Source organism: Nomascus leucogenys, chromosome 18 (genome assembly GCF_006542625.1).
Source record: "Nomascus leucogenys isolate Asia chromosome 18, Asia_NLE_v1, whole genome shotgun sequence".
Taxonomy (NCBI): Eukaryota; Metazoa; Chordata; class Mammalia; order Primates; family Hylobatidae; genus Nomascus; species Nomascus leucogenys.
Genome location: NC_044398.1, coordinates 7,023,015 through 7,044,315, shown reverse-complemented (window position 1 = coordinate 7,044,315; position 21,301 = coordinate 7,023,015). Strand labels below are relative to the sequence as shown.

At 39.2% G+C, this 21,301-nt stretch overlaps 1 protein-coding gene across 6 annotated transcripts in view; it reads right to left on the bottom strand.

The window, feature by feature from the left end:
* HMGN3 (high mobility group nucleosomal binding domain 3) overlaps positions 1-10,156 on the bottom strand; it is a 35,250-nt gene extending 25,094 nt beyond the window's left edge. For 5 of the 6 annotated variants that reach the window (XM_030798901.1, XM_012497031.2, XM_030798902.1 and 2 more), the window contains exon 1: positions 9,233-10,156. In XM_030798901.1, coding sequence (XP_030654761.1) covers positions 9,233-9,247 — 15 coding nt within the window. In that variant the 5' untranslated portion in view covers positions 9,248-10,156. The remainder of the gene's footprint in view (positions 1-9,232) is intronic. The other variant, XM_030798903.1, reaches the window with a different exon arrangement.
* Positions 10,157-21,301: the final 11,145 nt, after the last annotated feature.

Below are 21,301 nucleotides of genomic sequence, written 5' to 3'. Positions count from 1 at the left end.
TAAAATATCACTTGTACATTTAAAAAATAACACCTGAAATAAAACATCAGTCAACTGGTAATCCAGCACACCTAAATAAAAATCCATCCAGTCCTAGGTCCAGTGGATTTTCCTAGCTATTAAGCTTTTATTCTTGACGTGTTCCAAAAACAAAAGCATCTACTTATTTTTTAAACCCAGTCCCTAGGTAATGACGGCTTACTATTTACATTAAAATTCCTCAATATATTGTATAATATGCAAGCATATTTACATGTTCCTGTTCACAAGGGAGTATTCCCATTATTCTATATATAGCAAATTGATGAAGACAATATATCATGGAAATAGCAAATCCAGCAGTTCACAGTGGAATCTGAGAAAATTATAAAGAGTTGGACTTTTAATACTCAAAACAATCAATATTTAGGTGAGGAAACTGCATATGTGTATCTTGTCTACGACCCTACAGTCCCCTAGTTATTGAAATACCTCTAAGACTTCATGGTAATGCTCCTCTCTTACCAAGAACAGAACTGGACCCTGAGGCCAGCCTTAGGGCAGGATCACAAATAATAATGACTTGTTGGGTAACTTTCTACAACTGGCATTTAGAAACCATGGCACCAGCCTATATTGTAATAAAGATATTTTAAACAAATGAACACTCATGTTTACGTAACTCTTGATTCCTCCATGTTTCATTCATTACGCACTGTAGTTAAAATAAAAATACATGTGGTTATTAGAAATAAACATACACAGAAAGTATTATGGTGTAATAGTTAATAGCAAAATTCCTGAGTAAAAGAGGGCTTGATTAGAATGCTGGTTCTATCACTTTCTAGCTGTGTGACCCAGAGGAAATTTGTTAATCTCACTAAATCCCAATATTTTCCTCTGTTGTTTGAGAAAGGGTGCAGGGCTCACTGGTTAAGATCACAGGCTCTGGAGCCAGACTTCAGGAGTGAAATCCCAACTCAGCCATTCCTTATCACAGGTGCTGTGGGGAAGTCTGTTAACCTCTTGGTGCTTCAATTTTCTCATATGTAAAATGAGAACGGGAAGAGGACACACCTTACTGGATGGTTGGAAGAATTAACATTATTAATGCAAAGTGCTAAAAACAGTCTGACTCATAGAAAGAGACCTCTTTCTTAGCTGTGAGATGAAATTGCTTCATTAAACTGTTGTGAGAATAAAGTGAAAAATGAAATTATAGTCTAATACTCCTCTCGCATTTATTTATAATAATTTCACATTTTTATTTAAACTAAGGTGCATTATGAATATAAAACACGTATCTCAGGTCTAGTACACCCAGGCATTCAGGAAATAGCTCGATTTTGACATTAATTCAATTTTAATAGTAGTAAGTATATTTGCGTTAATTACTAACATACATTTCTCTTAAAATATTAAATTTTGGAGCCAATTTCGAAGTTTAAAACCATTTTTCTATCTTCCTACTTCTGAATGCGCATATCATTTACTTTACGTGTGACTGAATACGTATTTGCCTTGGGCATATCTCAATAGCCCTGTTTCTGGATATGCCCGCAAGGTAGAAGAATATTGGATTCAATAAATAGCTTGACCAAGAACCCCTATGTGATTTGACTGAATTCTTCTAAGAAGACAGTGAAATGTACAATAAGTAAGTAACCAATGAAAAAGAATTCAACATTTTGATTTGGTTTGTTAACTTCGACAGTGATTTTTAAATTACTCAGGAGACTAACATCATATTTCAACACTCTAGGTACTGTGAAAGCAGACAGCTTAAATGGTGTTTATTTCAGTCACCATTTCCAAATTGTACCCTGCAGGAAAGTGGAATATATTTAACTCTGGTGTAAACAAAAGCAATGTTTTGGCAGAAAGATATAGGAAATGAGGATCACTTGGTACCTGATCTTCCAGGGGAATTTTAACGTTATATGAAGATATTTTAAACACGTTTTTTTCCATAAGAAAAACCAACCATGTAAAAATGCACAAGATTAAAGCTTATGTTCTTTCAAAAACACTCCATTTGTTATTTGGTGATTAAACATGTATTTCTATCATTGCAGTGAATTTGACATCAGGGTGGGATCTGCTTGCTCCCTACTACTTACTGTGTGCACCATTTGTCATCCCACAAAGTGGAGGCCTAGTGCTTGTTAGAAGCCTGTTATTTCACTGTGATTCTCTTAATAATTAAAAATCTCATAATCACAACAAACATCCATCGACTGTTTTACACATATCAGGCACTGGGCTAAGTTCTTTGCATTCACCATCTCAATTAATTCTCATAATAATGCAATGAAATAGAGCATATCATTATTCCCATTTTACAGAAGAGGAAACTGAGTCTTAGAGAATTAGGAACTTAGCAGCTTAGGGAGAGGTTAAGGAACCTACCTTAGATCATATAGCTAATAAACAGCGAATGCCAGAACCATACTGGAGTTTTTCCCACTGTATGAAATAATTAAACCTACTTAGTATGAAATGATTAAACTTATTACTCCCTTCCTTTGAAAACAATTTATTCATCCATTTATTCTACAAATATTTACACTACCTGTGCTAGGTGCTATTGGGGATGAAAGGAAGATCAGAGCCATGAATGACTTCAAGGTAAAGTAAAATTAGGATTACAAAACAAAATTAATTCAGAAATAGGTAATCAATCAAATAACTTGTGCTGATTTAGAAACATGGCACCAGACAACTTCTGAAACACAACAGGGTGGTTAAAAGCTATAACCTCCAACCCTTTTAACCGAACAACACTCTTAGGCAGTGTTTCTTCTTTGGACATTCAGCCTGGCCAAACCTTTGAATGCTCACTGCTCATAGCTTCTCTTGTGGCTCATTATCACTTTCTGGCATGAATTATAAATACTTGTTTATGTGTTCTACCTATCCCATCAGACAGAAAAATCCTTAAAAACAAGGGCATTTACTCATTCGGGTTGAAAAAAACAGTAATTTTTCATTTAATTTCCCAAGGTGATGGTATCTTGCATAAAGATGATGCCCAATGAATGTTTAACATGGAGCAAATGAATAATTAAATGTACAGCCCTACCATTTTGGAGCCTTTACTCAAATATAGATTCCATATCAATATTTAACTCAATCAAACTCAGCAAGCATTTATGGATGTCAGGCCCTTTCATATTCAGACTGGGAAACTCAATATTGCTAAGAGAGCAATTCTTTCCTAACTGATTTATAGATTCAATTCAGTCTCTATCAAAATAATGGCAGGCTTTTTTTTTTTTTGTAGAAATGTATAAGGGATTCCAAAATTTACATGAAAACATAAAAGACCGAATAGCCAGAAACAATTTTGGGAAAAAATAACAAAAAGTGAAGGACTGACATTACCAGATTTAAAATCTTACTACAAAACCGTAATAATCAAGACACCAAGATAGTGTCGTTTTTAAATTTTTTGAAGAGATGACGTCTCACTATGTTGCCCAAGCTGGTCTCAAACTCCTGACCTCAAGTGATCCTCCCGCCTCAGCCTCTCAAACTGTGGGGATTACAGGTGTGAGCCACTGCACCTAGTCAAGATAGTGTAGCACTGGTATAAGAACAGACATACAGACCATAGAACATAATTGAGTGTCCAGAAATAAAGTTTTACATTTATGAAGGAGCTTCAACAAAGGTGCGTAGGCAATTCAGTGGAGAAAGGATGGTCTTTTCAACAAATAGTGCTGAGATAATTGGATTTCTACAAGCAAAAAAATGAATTTAAACCCTTACCTCATACCACACACAAAATTAACTCAAAATGGATAACACACCTAAATATAAGAATTAAAAGTATAAAACCTCTATGAGAAATATCCGTAACCTTGAATTAGGCAAAGATTTATTTGATATAACACTAAATGGATTTCATCAAAATTAAAAACTTTCGTTCTTCAAAAGACACCATTAAGAAAAAAAAAATATTTTTAAGTCACAAACTGGGAGAATATATCTACGAATCATATATCTGATAAGGGACTTGTATCTGAGACTTATAAAGAACTCTTTCAATAATAAGACAACCCAATTAAAAACGGGCAAAATATCTGAATAGACATTTCACATATGATACACATTATGCTAGTAAACACGTGAAAAGATGCTTATTGTCAGTAGTTATTACAGAAATATAAATTAAAATTCATTAGAATCTCTATAAGCAAAAAATCAACAATACCAAGTATGAACAAGTATGTTGAAACTAGAACTCATGCACTTTGGAAAACAGTTTGGAGGTTCCTTAAAATGTTAAACATAGACGGCCAGGCGCGGTGGCTCACACCTGTAATCCCAGCACTTTGGGAGGCCGAGACGGGCAGATCACGAAGTCAGGTGACTGAGACCATCCTGGCTAACACGGTGAAACCCCGTGTCTACTAAAAATACAAAAAAATTAGCCGGGAGTAGTGGCGGGCACCTGTAGTCCCAGCTACTCGGGAGGCTGAGGCAGGAGAATGGCATGAACCCGGGAGGCGGAGCTTGCAGTGAGCTGAGATCGCGCCACTGCCCTCAAGCCTGGGCGACTGAGCCAGACTCCGTCTCCAAAAGAAAGAAAAATGATAAACATAGACTTTCATACCACCCGCCAGTTCTACTCTTAGAAATCTTCCCAAGAGAAATGAAAATATATGTCCATGCAATAACTTATTTACAAATATTCACAGCAGCATGACTGATAATAATCCAAACCTGGAACAATCCAAATGTCCATCAACTTGTGAAAGGATAAACAAAAACGAGTATATCCACACAATGGAATACTACTGGACAATAAAAAAGAATGATGTACTGATACATGCTACAACACAAACTGATCTCAAAAACATCATGCTGAGTGAAAAAATCAGTCACAAAAGACTACATATTGTATCATTTCTTTTAAATAAAATTTCCAGAAAAGGCAAATCTAGACACAGCAAAAGTAGATTAGTGCCTAGGGCTAGGCTGGGAGTGGGGATTGGCTATAAACTCCATGAGGGACCTTTGTGGAATGATGGAAATGTTACAAAACTGGATTATGATAATGGTTGCACAACTCTATACTTTACTAAAAATCACTGAATTGTATACTTTGAATGGATGAATGGACTTTATAGTAAGTAGATTATACTCAATAAATGTTTTAAAGGAAATTATACTCTCATAACTGAGAGTGCCGAGTGTCTATATCCCTCAGCACTAGCCAGTTAAGTACTTTTAATCTTTTTTTAAACCAGATTGGTTATTTTAAAAATTACACCTCATTATTCTTAATATTGTACATTTCTTTGATTTCTAGTAAAACTAAACATTTTTGTCTACTTGAGTCTTCGTTACTTTCCTATAAAGATATACATCTTTTCCATAAGCAAATGTGAGATGCTATCTTTTTAAAATAGCAAACCTTTTTCAGTGATATGTGGTACAAAGATTTTTTTCCCAGTTTTTCATAAATTTAAAAATTTTGTTAACAGTTTTTTTTCCATATTGAAATATTCATTTTCATGTAGCCAAATTTATCTGTGTTTTCATTTACAGTTTCTGTTTTTGGTGTTATGACAAGTAATACTCTTTTCAAAATTAACTATCACAAATCTTGATCATGGTTAGTTAAGCATCCCCTGTGCTAACAAGCCCAGTGCTACTGCTACTGGGCCTTCCCTTTTAAGGAAACAGATAAAAACCTAATTTTGAATTTCAAAGCTAGAGGCAGATGGGCTTTCCTTCCTTAAACCTTTATTTTAAGTGTCAAGAGACATGACTGCTTACATGCCACATTCATGGAAAATTGCCTCATTAGAGAATTTCTGATGTGATACACTAGACATTTAAAATAGTTCTAGTGATAAGGAACGGGAAAATATTAATAAAAAGAAAGATGTAAAAACGTGTTTCCTGTTGCTAATCATGCCAGGACTGTGATTCTAGGCCTCGCTGGCTCATGTCTCTTTGTAGAACATCAAATCATCACATAACAACATGACCACTGCGGGCATTTGTGGATGTCTGGCCAGAACAGTCCAGAACTCAATCACTCATTGTCTCACCACTGAGTCCATGAATGTTATAATTTCTCCTGTAATTCCACTCACCCACCATCCATTATCTAATAAATACAGGAAACTTACTTTTATTTACATCTCACCAACTTAGAGATAATATGCACTGAAGAACTCTTCACTAAGTGCTGTATTACTTCATAAAATACTATGGCATTTATAAAAAACCACTTGGCTTAATGTAGCGATGACTATCACACACAAAGATACACATAAAACCAAGAAATGTCATCAGAACATTTTAATATTAATTCAGATGATATTACAGCCCTGAAGTTGCAAAACTGAGGCCTGGTCATGTTAAGATACAATCAGGAGACACATTTGAATACCTGGTAACAAAAAATGACTCTGACTTCTTCTTTGTATATTTGAGTCCTACCCATACTTTTAAGACCAGCCTAAAGTTAACTTTCCTTATCTGTCCTACTGCTTATGGGATCTATAACTACACATTCTGGAACATATACACAGTTTTAGTGTTATTCAACTGTTTTATGCTGCTAGTCTTATTACCTCATTGAATTAAACACAAGTTCCAAGAGGGCAAAAACTGTATGTCCCTACAGCATTACAACAGGGCTAGGATTCCAGATGTTTTCATTGACTTTATCTGTACCACTTCTTGCTCTGCAGAACAACTTACTCAGATGTTCATTAAATAACATTTCTTGATTTCTAGGAAAGGTTGATACAGGGGGCTAAGAAGGCAAAAAAGTACTATGGGACATTTTAAAAGCTTATTATATTGTACAGCAGACAGTTCTTTAGTCAAGAAAAATATTGTGTAGTATGTAAATGCTTTGGCAGTTACCCCAGCTTTGAAGATCTTGAAGAGATATGCATGGATTGTCTCCAGTTCTTTTTTGTATCTAAGCAGGCTTTACCTAATGACAGTGGTTCCTCACATAAGTTCCAGTGAACTTCAGGATTCCATGAAGCTGCTCTAAGATTTGACTGATAGATGGGATGGCCATGATAGCCGTGTTTAATCTGAGGTTGTTCCTGCCCAGGTACCAACTGAGGTCGTTAGGCTTCAGGTATAAATGAAAGCCTTCCTACTAATCAAGGAGTGGTTTTCCATCACCGGAGAACATTCTGATGTCCTCAGGAATGACACACAGGTGCCTGTACACAGTTTTGCCCCTAGTCTCGGGACCATTGGCTAGCTTATGCATGGGCGGTTCCCTGCCTTCCAGGGAAATAAAACCGTAGTTGTTATTTTATTGTTTTTTTGGGGTTTTTTGGTTTTTTTTTTCCCTTCCCTCTGTCTCCTTGAGAGAGGTAGACAGGGAAGTGAGAATAATGGCTTCAGCAACTCTGGCCCTTGAATAAACAAGGAAGGGTTCCTTGTGCATAAAGTGTGCACACCTAACCTACTGTTTATGTAAACAATTGTTATAATTCCCAGGAAAAAAAGATGGCCTCCAGCTCACTTACTCTGTAACCCGTATCTTGATAATTAGTTCCTTTGTCTCTACTAGAATTTCCAACCCATCATTAACCCTCAGTCAAAATGCTGAAAAGTGACATCACTTAATATCCTAATTCTAGTAAAACACGGCTAGAAAATATCTTCATAAAATTAAGTTTAAATAATAAATCTCAAGTATTAGTGCTCTTAATACGCCATCTGTCTTCTTAAACTGGGAGTACCTTTGGATTTCCTTAATTCCTCTTGACCCACCCTTTCGTAAATGAGTACGAAATGGGTGAGAATAAGACTTTGGCATCTATAGCATCTGATTAAATCTTTACTAGTAGTTATTGGTTGGTGAGATGCAGGGCAATTTATGTCTTTAAGTCCCAGCTGAATGGGGGTAACACCGCTCAAGCTGTTTTCAGGATTAAATGAGATAATGCAAGTCAAATTCTGCACAGCGTGAGGGACACAGTATGTGCACAACAAACTCTAAGACTTTTAAACACTTTCAATTATTATTATTTTTAAAAAGTGGGGAGGAGACAAGTTTCCACCCAATTCTTAGTAATAACATGTAAGAAGGGGAAAGCTTTTGAATTTTTAAAACTTCAATATTTTAAAATAATGCAGTCACTCTCACACACAAATTAGTCCATGGTCTTTGATAAAGCAAGATATTAGGTGTAAGTTTGCTTCAAATTTAATACCCACACTCGTTGACACTGTTGGAAACACTGAGGCTGGCGGTGGGAGGGTGCAAAGCACTTGCTTAGGAACCAGCCATCACACACTGGTTTCTCAGGGAGGAGGAAAGCTTTCCCTCCCCTCCCCGGGACAAGTCGAAGCCCCACCCCGAGGGAGATTTGTGTCCCCGAATGTGGTAGTTGGTGTCCCGGGCCTGCGCAGAAGGGGACAGTCCGCAAGGGGCGGAAGACAAGACAAAAATGACTCCAGTTCGCTATACGCGCAGAGGGGCGGATAGCGCGCGGACCCCGCCTTCCCCAACCGAGTGTGAGTTCCAGTCGCTGGGGAGGACCTGGTGGCCCCCTGACCTTGGACGAGCCATATTGGACGCCCCGGCGCCGTCCCGTCTTCCACGCTGCCAACTCCGCCGCTCCCGCCCCGAACTGCGGGTAGGTCCAGGCCGCCAGGCCCCGCCTCGCCGGCTCCAGCCCTGATTGACACTGGAGTTGGTACATACGGGTCTGCAGCGGAGGCGAGCAGGAGGGTGAGCGCTATTTTAAACATGGCTTTCTCTCTCCCTAAGCCTCGGAGCCACCGCAGCGCACCCAGCCCGCGGGTACAGCCGCATGGGAATAATCCCAACATTTGCCTGATTTATTTTCTTCCCTATCCTTACGCTTGTACTTGTTTTTCTCCTCTCGCTGTTTTCCCTTCACACTAATTCGCAACCTGGCAGTTTGCAAAGAGGAAACTCCCTTTCGGAATGGAAAGCCGCTTTTGCTTCTTGTTGTTGGGGGTGGAAAACATTCCAGCGAGAATGAGTTCAAAAAGAGGGGGAACCGCGTCACTGGAGAGAAAGTAACATTAAGAGATCGATGAGGACGGAGTGGGTGGAGGGGAGAGGGAGAGAGGAACGTCTGCAACAGGCATCTAAAAACAAGCGTGGAGGAGCAAAGATTCCCAAACCCCGGGTTACTACCGCGCGCGTTCTGCATGAGCCATTGCAATGCCAGGATTTACTGTAAGCACAATTTGAAGGCTTTTGAAATCTTTTTTTGGTAAGACTTACCTTTCTCTTCGGCATAATGACTATGTCGGTGAAGCAAAAAGTAAAGCAACGGGCTGGAACTGCTGGCGCCGCCGCTGGATGCTGCCTCTGCCGCTGCAGCTGCTCACGCGCAGGGCACGACGTAGCCCGGCCTCTTCGACCCGCACCTCCGCGGCTCCCTCCGGGGGCCCTCTGCTCGCCTCCCTGCTGCTCCAATGAGGAGCCCCGCCAGCCGGCCGCGAGGCCCCATTGGCTGAGGCAACGTTCTAAATTTCACGAGGGCACGCCCACCTCCGCGCGCGGTACGCGCTGTTGTAGTTTCCACTTCACCGAAAAATCTGCCTGGCGACTGAGCATGCCCAGTTCAACTGGTAGCCTCCAGGCCACATAATCCTGAAGTTTCATTGTTTCGCTGCTCTCTCTTTGAGATTGTAAGAATAAGAACAGTGTGTGCCTTCATGGGAAGGAAAAAGAGTAAGAATGAATACGTAAACTTTATAATGTAAATATATACACAGCAGGTACTTTATACATTTCCTACCCATAAAGGCTTTTAATGAATGTTACATGATGGGAACCTGTAAAGCGTGGGAAGGTACTCTGTACTGGAAGAGCGTGGCAACCTCTAAAGGCCTCAGTTTCCCCCTCTAGATATATAGTGACAACAGTCCCTAAAATCGCTTAGCTCTAATTTTCTAAAATCTGTGATTATAAATCACTCACTAATTCAGCCAACTTCAAACTAGATGTGAAGATGAATAGGACATATTTGTTATGGAAATTAGGAAAAGAAAGAACAAGGCAAAAACTGATTATTTTATATTTGAGACATATATTTGAATGACACCTGTCATGTTACACTTTATGCATAATGTTTCTCAAAGTTCTGCAAGGCATAAAATGAGCATTGCAAAAATATTTCTGAATTCATTTTATGAGACCAGATTTACTCTGATACCAAAACCAGTGAAAGACTTCAAAAGAAAAGAGAGTTACAGACCAATATCACTCATAAACATAGACACAAAAGTCGTGAACAAAATTTTAGTAAATGAAACTCAACAACATTTAAAGGGACAATACATCATGACCTGTGGGGCTTATCTTGGGAATGCAAAGCTGCTTTTTTAATATCTGAGAATCAATCAATGTAATTGGCAGAATTAATAGAATAAAGGGGGGAAAACAATCCTTTCAGCAGATGCAGGAAAAGTGCTAGTGAATGGGTAAGCAAATTGTGATGAGCACATGCAGTGGAATACTATTCAGCAATAAAAAACAATAAAAAATTTTCCTACATGGATGAATATCAAAAACAAAGTGTTGTATGAAAGAAGTCAAATACAAAAGACCACAATGAATGATTTCATTCATATGAAATTATAGGAAAAGCAAAATTGGGCAAAGTTAGTTTCAGAATCATCTTAGCAGGCAAAGCTCACATCACAGGAAAATGTGTTGAAGCCTTACATTACAAATATGGCCAAATCCACTTTGGTAACACAAAGGCTGCAAATATGTATTAAAAATATCATCAAACAATGAAGTTTAATATTTCACTTTTTCTTTAGTAATTTTCAGAATACATTAATTGATCTAGCAAACTCCAGAGGTGGTTGATTACTTTCTTTTTTGGAACATCTTTATGAACTCATGGATTTTTATGTATTTGGTGTGCATCAATGTATTGCTATCATTATTATTACCTTTTTAATGCTCCTATTACCACATCTTTAGCCAATGCATGCCCTTTCAAATTAGTGCTTGTGTCCTTTTGACATGATCTTGATCATTTTTGATAGATTCCCTGTTCTTGGGCATTCAGTGAATGACAATAGTATACTGAAACGAATTAAGATAAAAACCAATTGCTTAGAGCTAGATAAAAATTTACAGGTTAATAATTTTATCATTAAAATAATATTTATAATGAAGATGTCTTGCAAGAGATTAATTTGCCAAATACTTGATAGTTAAATAAAGAAAAAGTCAGTGAAAACATTTTTAGTAAGATATGTGTGAGAAGGATACTGAGTAGCACTTGCAATCTGGACTGGATGGCTATTTTTCTTCATGGATATGGAAAGGTGCCACAACAAAGGTAGTGCTAAGGTGAATATTTCTCCTCTGTGATGAAAAATAACTCACAAAGTTGGCTTCTTTGTTAATTTTTTTTCAAAACCAAACAGATCATCAACAGCAAGCAAAATTGTGAATGTTTTTACTGCACACAATAAAAATGCTACAATGAAATTGAAGCTTGCTTGTTGGATGAAGAAAGCTGATTGTGAGGACCTTGAGTTCTTGGAATCTTTAGTTCATTTACAAGTTATGAAAACAACAGCTTTGGTTGAAAAACAACAGCATTGCTTATCTTTCCTTTGATGTAGATTGCACCTGACTGAGCAGTACTCTGGGAAATGAAGAGTTCTCCCTTGTACCTTTAGTAGCCTTCAAGATCTGGGAAAGTCGGCGCAAACCTCTACTGGTGGCCCTGGAGGTAAGAGGAGTAGGCAAAGAGAATGATTTAGCAGGTAGCTAGAATTCTAGGTAAAGAGATAAAGACATCTGGGCAGAAATGAGCGTGTCACATACAAGACAGTGAAGAGGTCAAGCTGGTAACAAGTACAGACTCATTTGTTTATCAATATATTGCACTGAGCATTTCTACTACTTTGGAATATCAGCCTCTAAGACAGTAAAAGTAGGATGTATATACTATCTTAGCTAAGGTAGACCTGGATAAATTAACAGAGTTACTGACTGAGAAAGAAAGAAAGAAAAAATAGTGAACAAACTTGTTTTCCAATTCCAGCTCCTCTCCTCTTTTTTCCTACTCAAAACTGTTGGAACTGTACACCTACTTCACATTTTTCAAACAGCAGGGCAAAACCATTTATAGTGTCATGACTATCATTAAGGCAAAGAAAGAGACAGAGACATTGACAGACACACACATGCACACACACACACACACAGAGAGAGAGAGAGAGAGAGAAGGGAGAAGGGAAGGATAAGAAAAGCAAAGAAAGGGCCAAGCATAGAAAACAGCGGAGCATACATGGTAAAGGTAAGTAATGTTTCATAAGATAATTGTCTCTATTTTCCATATGTGCTCATATAAACACATACACAACCCACATATGTATGTGTGTATGTTGGATTGTGACATGAAATATATTTTTAGTATGGACTTGGTCAAAAAAATTGAATGCCACTGCTAATGAATGTTGTGGATATTTGACGTTCCAAAAAAATGCTTAATATTAAAATTTTTTTTTAGAGGTAAGATCTCATTCTGTTGACCAGGCTGGCATGCAGTGGCACAATCATAGCTCACTGCACCTCAGACTGCTGGGCTAAAGAGATCCTCCTGCCTCAGCCTCCTGAGTAGTTATATAGGTGCAAGCCACCACACCAGGCTTGAGAGGAAGTTTTCAAAGGAAAGAATGACTTGCAGATCACCTCCCTCTTGAACTGTCCCTCTTTTCCTCCTTCAGGCAGACACAGGCAGCGTCCCTTAGGTTTTTGCTGTAAGTAATGACAAATTACTGGAGAAGTCAGATCCAGAATGTACATATTGTTGCTTCTGATAGTTGCAACTGTACACCTACTTTGCATTTTTCAGACAGCAGGGCAAAACAAATGATAGTCATGACCATCATTAAGGCAAAGAAAGAGACAGAGACATTGACAGACAGACAGACAGCAGGGCAAAACAAATGATAGTCATGACCATCATTAAGGCAAAGAAAGAGACAGAGACATTGACAGACAGACAGACAGCAGGGCAAAACAAATGATAGTCATGACCATCATTAAGGCAAAGAAAGAGACAGAGACATTGACAGACAGACAGACAGACACACACACACACACACACACACACACACAGACAGAGAGAGAGACAGACAGACAGAGGGAGAAAGGAAGAAAGGGGAAAAGTGAAAATGATAGTGTGTTGCTTCTGATAGTTTGTAATTCCAGATTAAGTTACTAATCTTCCATAAATAGGCCAAAAAAATACACAGTGAAGAATTCAGGTGTGTAACAAAACAACATCAAAAACAACAAATAAGAGGTGGCAAAAGAATATTTTGTTTGTATTTTCCAGCCAGGTCTCTGCTTTGATTGGGTGCTAACTTTTGAAGAGACCAAGGTTAGTTTTTACAAAGCAACAGTAAGAGTCCAAGAACCAACGGTCCCAAATCAAATGAGCTGCCTGATAATATTGCAGATCTCCAGGCCCCAACCCCAAGGTATTGAATGGCTAGGTTTGTAAATCTGCATTTTCAAACAAGCTTTTCACGTGTTGCCTACACTATAATTTGGGGACTAGAGTATTTAATAGACCAGGCCCTTGCTCTCAACAAATATTTGCTGACTGCCGGTACTTGGATCCTGATGACAGATATCTATAAAAGCCTGTGGAGTTCTCAACGTACTTCCAGAGCAGGAGCCTAATTCTGTGGGTGAAACTCGCCCCACAGTCCTCACCTCGTGCTTTTGCTCCATCTCAGTTTTGCTGGGCACAACCTGTTTATTTCACATTCTTTCTCTTCTCTAGTTGCAAGGAACCTGAAGAGTGATTAAAAACTGCACACATCCAGATACCTAGAAAAGTGTCTTCTTCTTCCCAGGCAGCCCTCTAGGCAGCTCCTTGGGCCCCTGGGAGATGAAAATCCCTGATCCCAAATCCTCAAAGGGAACTTACCTTGGCCAAAGCCCCATAAGCCACACCCTTTCAAGGCTAAATGTCAGTGATTGCATAAGCATAGTTCACAACTGCATTAACAGCAAGAGGAACCAGGACATTCTGTGACCTTCCAAGGAACCCACTCTTTGTTTTCCCAACCTTCAATCAAATTTAATATTTGTGCAGATTCTTTACTCCAGGTATGTTTTACACAGTTTTCCCACCCCTGGTACTTTTGAGGTTCAATCTCTGTGATATTTACCTCTCCTTCTTGCTCCTGCTGCTTAAACTCACAGGAGTGTGATTAATTTGCTCTTTGTAGCACCCAAATGACTATTTGGGAATGAATTAGATATGCTCCGTAGCTAGAACCAGGGATTGGGCTACATTGGTTTAGCCATTCCTTTTTGTCAGATTGTTAGCATGGCTGGTGCCAAGAGCCATCCAGGCTCAAGGAGGTGAGAAAGTTAAGGGAAGGAAATCTCCAAAGTTCATGGTGAGGACACAGCAAAATAAGGACTCCGTCCCATCCCCTTAGGTAAAAAGCCACAAGCTGCAAGGTGCCAAAGACCAATTAGTGGTTGTTGTAGAGCTCTCCGACTGAGAGTGCCAGTACTGTCAGTGCCAGTACACTCTCAAATGGGACCACACCCTTTTCTTTAAGCTAGTGATTTTGACTACCTCTTTTTGGTGTCTTCTGCATTTCCTTCAAATCTCAGAATCCCTGGGAGCTTGTAAGGAACATCCAGTAACACCATCCCTGTCGCTATTCCCAATGGTCCTGCCTTTCAGAGATATCACACCATTTTCCTTTTCTCAATGAAAGCAAGAAAATGCTGGTTTGGGGAAATGAGAGTCGAATAAATCATTCTGAAAAATACCATAAAGCAACTGGAGATGATTTTCAGGTTAGCTTGGTTAATAACTCTTGTAATTCTCAAGCACTAAGAAAGAGTTAGCTAATAAAATGAGTTTGGCCAGGTCAGAATGAATTCTAGCCACCAGGTCAGAATGAATTCTAGCCACAAGGCAATACATTTTTGCCCGGCAGTGGAAAACTAGCCTGCAAATGTGCCATAATCTTCAAGGCTGCTTATCTGCATAGGGTTTTTGTTGTTTTTAAAACACAGAATTGTGCCACTCCCACAAAAAAATCTCTTGTCCTTTTCTACCTTCTCATTCCCACTCCCGCTTCTGCTGTCTGGAATCTTAAGCAAATGGGGTTTTTTTTTTCTTTTTTTTTTCCTCCTAAATAATGCAATTTACCTCTTAACATGTCAAAAAAGTTAAGTTTTAACCATTTTAAAAATAAATGTTTATCAAAAAGTTTGGAATTTGCAGTCATAGGCATGAATTCAAATCTCAAGCTATTGAGCTACCATCACATTACCTAACCTCTTTGAACCCTGGTTTCCTTATTGTAAAATGAAAAAAAGAACGTCTATTCGAGGCAGATACCACTAGTTACCTGCCCAATATTCACACTAGCTTTCTTCCTACTAACAGAATTCTGATTTCGGCAATAGGCCTGGTCAAAACAAAACAAAACATAACAAAGCAATCTTTAGTTCCTCCGGCTCCCTGGCAGTTAGAGGTTGCTATGGGACACCTCTGGGGCTAATGAAATATATGCAGAAGTCACAAGGTGATTGTGTAAGCAACACCAAATAACAGGGCAAACCTAGCCGGGTAGCTAGCTGCCCTGTGCCTTTGTTCTTCCTGTCCTTCCATCCTGGAAGTTGCTAACAATGTCTGGAAGTAGAACAGCCATCTATGTCCAAAGAGAGAAGGGCCACAGTTCAGGATGAAAGAGCAGAAAGGCAGGACATGAGATCTCTGCAGTGGCCCCAGATTGTCCAGCTTTAGTCTACCTTTAAAGTTTGGAAAATAAACACGGTGTTTGATCAAGGCACTTTAGGTGGATGTCTGTGATGTGCAGCTGAATACTATCCCTAACTGATACACTGCTTCATGGAATTGGTGTGAAAATTGAAGATCATAAACCACCAAACTATGGGAATGTGCCTATCCCTGAAGGATGATGCTTAACATATTTCATTTGAAGCAAGTATATTATACTCCCCCTAAAATGATAAAAGAGAACACAGAAAATTTTTAACTTTTCCTGAATCCCTAAGGGCCTGATTATGAACAGTTAGCATAAACCTCTTAAAATTACTTTGAAGTAGGCAGGAATAAACATGATTAAAAGAAGTATTTTATTGTTGCTATAGAACGGGGTGCTCCATAATATGGCCTACTGCTATGTTTTACCAATGCAAATGCTGGATTGTTGCTCAACTCCATCTCAGTTTTAGTATGACTCCCTACACTCTAGATGCTGGAGTCCGCACTACAGCTGGGGTTCTGGATGTAATTTGCATTTGCCTAATTAGATGCACTAGCATGAGGTATAGACAGTGGTTAGGAAGAGGCCACACTTTTGCTACATCTGCTATGTCTGCTGCTTCTTGTTTTCCTAAAACAACATCAGCAAAGATCCCAGGCACCAGCATTGTGGATTCGGAGAGGCACGTCTCTCTGCATTCACTCTGCAGGCATAGACTGTAGCAGGTGAGGTGTGGTCTGAAACTGGCAGAGACAGGGGCTTTATGATTGAGAAAGTATTTTTATTCTTACAGAGTCCTGATACTAGTGCATTCCTGCTTGCAGAAGAGACACAGCTCCTTTGACGACCTTGTTCTGAGTGTGACTTTGGGAGACTTTTCTGAAAGTTCAACCTACAGTCTATCTCTTTAGTCTTCTGAGCTATCCCATAGGCTATTGAATCTTTGAAACCTTTTCTCCTTAAATTAGGTAGAGTGGGTTCTGTTCTCTACAACTGAATCCAGAACTACGGAGCTTCCTTTAGTGTTGCTTGCCAAATATTTCCAGCTTTCAGAGACATACTTGGCTGGGCTCAATGGCTCATGCTTGTAATCCCAGCACTTTGGGAGGCCAAGGCGGGTGGATTGCTTGATCCCAGGAATTCAACACCAACCTGGGCAACATGGTGAAACCCTATCTCTACCAAAAATAAAAACCCCACAAATATTAGCCTGGCATAGTGGCATGTGCCTATAGTCCCAGCTACTCAGGAGGCTGAGGTGGGAGAATTGCTTGAGCCAGAGAGGTTGTGGAGGTTGCAGCGAGATGAGATTGTGCCATTGCACTCCAGCTTGGGTGACAGAGCCTGACCCTGTCTCAAAAAACAAAACAAAACAAAAAACAAAGAACAACAACAACAAAAACAAAAAAAGAGACACACTCTCACTGGAGCTGATTATGGAAACAGATATTGATAAAGAGATTGCCCATGTGTTTCTTTCAGTGATCACAGTGAACGGAACCCTTTGAAGATCCCCCCTTCCAATGGACATAGAGCTGTCAAAGCTAAAAATGAACCTTTTATTTAAGCTGCTGAGATTTGAGGGAAATTTGTTTCCACAGGATTATCTATCTTATCCTGAAATGATATAGAACTTAGATCCTAAGAGAAAGGTGCTGCTTTAATAATGAAACAAACCCTAAAATAAGTGGCATTGGCTTAAGAGCTGGTCAGAGGGAATCAAGCAAACTATTACTGAAGCCTGGAGGAATGGAAATTATTTTTCTAGTGGGGAAAAGTTTGGTAAGACTATTGCCTATAGTAATTTGAAGGCAAAAGGCATATCTAACTTTGGGGAAGAGGTTGAAAACAGATTATCATTACTGTTTATTGCCTATTATTAGTTGTATTTAATAAGACATTATAAGAAAAAGATATGTTCAGAGAAGACTTGGTCAGTTTGTAAGGATACATGAAAGAGATTTAGAGAGTCGACAAAGTCAAGAACTTATAAGGTTGGAAAAGACAACTGCTTCTCAGTCTAAAAAATGAAAGGACCCTACAAGAAAACCTAGGCAATACCATTCAGGACATAGGCGTGGGTAAGGACTTCATGTCTAAAACACCAAAAGCAATGGCAACAAAAGCCAAAATTGACAAATGGGATCTAATTAAACTAAAGAGCTTCTGCACAGCAAAAGAAACTACCATCACAGTGAACAGGCAACCTACAGAATGGGAGAAAATTTTTGCAACCTACTCATCTGACAAAGGGCTAATATCCAGAATCTACAATGAACTCAAACAAATTTACAAGAAAAAAACAAACAACCCCATCAAAAAGTGGGCAAAGGACAGGAACGGACACTTCTCAAAAGAAGACATTTATGCAGCCAAAAAAAACATGAAAAAATGCTCATCGTCACTGGCCATCAGAGAAATGCAAATCAAAACCACAGTGAGATACCATCTCACACCAGTTAGAATGGCCATCATTAAAAAGTCAGGAAACAACAGGTGCTGGAGAGGATGTGGAAAAATAGGAACACGTTTACACTGTTGGTGGGATGGTAAACTAGTTCAACCATTGTGGAAGTCGGTGTGGCGATTCCTCAGGGATCTAGAACTAGAAATACCATTTGACCTAGCCATCCCATTACTGGGTATATACCCAAAGGATTATAAATCATGCTGCTATAAAGACACATGCACACGTATGTTCATTGCGGCACTACTCACAATAGCAAAGAGTTGGAACCAACCCAAATGTCCAACAACAATAGACTGGATTAAGAAAATGTGGCACATATACACCATGGAATACTATGCAGCCATTAAAAATGATGAGTTCATGTCCTTTGTAGGGACATGGATGAAGCTGGAAAACATCATTCTCAGTAAACTATCGCAAGGACAAAAAACCAAACACCGCATGTTTTCACTCATAGGTGGGAATTGAACAATGAGAACTCATGGACACAGGAAGGGGAACATCACACTCCAGGGACTGTTGTGGGGTGGGGGAAGGGGGGAGGGACAGCATTAGGAGATATACCTAATTCTAAATGACGAGTTAATGGGTGCAGCAAACCAACATGGCACATGGATACATATGTAACAAACCTGCACATTGTGCACATGTACCCTAAAACCTAAAGTATAATTATAAAAAAAAAATGAAAGGTAAAATTGATCCCTTGAGCAACGAAAGCACATTAAAACTCAGCTTTGTGGCAAGGATCAGATCACTGATCATGAATTAGGGTATGGTGCCCAGTAATTCCTTCAATTAGACCAAATGGCCCAGAATGACTTAAATTGGCTCATGGGAAAAGGCGTAGCTGTCACTGCTAGGCTCAAGGAACCTATAATTAGGGGAGAGGGGACAGAGGGAGAAAAGGGAGAGGGAGGGAAAACAGAACTGCTGGGGCAAGAAGACACAGAAATATGGCAAAGAAATATATCTAGAAAGAAACATGGGAGTAAGTCAGAAGACAACCAAGGTTAATTTTGTAAGACAGTTTTACTGCTAAACAAAGGCTCTAACCTGGATTAAATGTGATTGTTGCAATTTGAGACTTAACATGGCTCTTGGACTCTCCACCATTTATAGGCAGGAAGCGGGGTGCCTATTCAGAGAAGGCTGAAAGAGGACTTTCCCAAAGGGAGAATCCAAGAATCACAGAGATCAGTGGAAAGGGGAGCTCCTTTCAGGAAATCCAGCCTATTCAAGGAACATTTCCAATCCTCTGGGTAGGAGGTTTAAAACATCTGCCCAGTCTAATATTGAAAGGCCAATGACTGCTAATGACAGGCCAGTGACTGCCATATGTTTCCCATTCTTCTGCTTTTTAATGTGAGTATTTATTGAAGGTAGCTTGACTCTGTTCTACCACTGGATAACGTGTGAGTGGGAGGTGGGAGGGCCAGGTCTCTAGATCAAAAGGAGATCTACACAGACCTATTTTACGGGCTCCTTCACATTATCCCCTGACGTAAAGACTACCATGCATCATCCAGGGATCCTGGGTTTTGAAGTTGATGCCATCACTGAGACTTTTGAGTTTTCTTCCCTCAGAGGAAAGTGAATCAATGCATTTTGTATATGGGAAGAAAGATGAAGGAAATATTTCATACCCTGAAGTGAAGACTGCAATTATCATTAGTACTATTCACCAAATATTTCTGCTTTACTCCCTCATGACAGGATTGCACTTCCCCTCCCCATCTTTTAAAGGTAGGCATAACTATGTAACTTGCTTTGGCTAATTAAATGTGAACAGAAGTGATGTGTGTCTTTTCTGAGTATCATTTTTTTTATTGCAGCAAAAAAACACATAACATAAAATTGACCATCTTAGCCATTTTTAGTATAGTTCAGTAGTGTTAAGTAAATTCCCACTGTTGTGAAGCCAATCTCCAAAACCTTTTCATCTTGCAAAACTTAAAACTCTATACCCACCAAACAACTTCCCTTTTCCACCTCCTCCAGCCCCTGGTAACCACCATTCTACTTTCTGTGTCTATGCATTTTACTACTCTATGTCTCTCACATAAGTTAAATCATACAGTATTTGTCTTTTTATTGACTGGCTTCTTTCACTTAGCATAATGTCCTTAAAGTCCATTCATGTGGTAGTATGTGACAGAATTTCCTCCGTTTTTTGAGGCTGGGTAATATTCCATTGTATGAATATACCATATTTTATTTATCTGTTCATCCATCGGTGGACACTTGGATTGCTTCTACCTCTTGGCTATTGTGAATAGTGTTGCTATGCTGAGCACCATCATTAAGAGCCAGTGCACAATTCACCATACTGCCCCCCTTTTTTGCTGCCATGAGCAAGGAAGCACATGCAAAGATGGGCTTCTCTCCACCTGGGCTTTTGAATTATTAAAATGAGCAGAGGTCCCAGCTGACCAAAGATGGACATGTAGAGTGAATGAGAAATAAGCCTTTGCTGTTTTGAAGCCACAGAGATTTGGGGATCCTTTTTCTTTTCCTAGTGAAAACTGATAAGGTTTAAAATTAAATTTGACTCTTCCAAAGTTTGCAGAGAACTTTGATGAGAGACTCCCATAATGGAGAAGGCTGATGTATTTGAGCACTATAGATCTCTTGTGTCCTGCAGTTACACCTTCTTCTTGAGCTTGTGGGGGTGGGAGGGTAGGGAGGATGGCCATACCCATAGCTTCTCCTTCTTTAACTGGCCAAAGTCTGGAGAAATCTCAAATCCCATTTTCTCATTCCTCATCCATTTATCTCATTTTCTGTACACTGGATTGGCAACTTTATTGCATGCTGTATTTGATAGGATTAGCTTTGGCTGTGAGTATGAAAACTGCCAAGTAACAGTGGGTAGGAAAACAGAGTTAATATTTTCCCTCACATTAAAAACACAGGGTTGATACAGTAGTTCCACAACTAACTGAGACACACTTTTCTGTCTCATTACTCTTTCACCTTCATTACGCACCTTCTATATCTTGGCTGAAGATGTCTAATCCACCTTCATTCCTCATGTGTTCATTTTGGCCAGCAGGAAGGATAAATGATAAATGC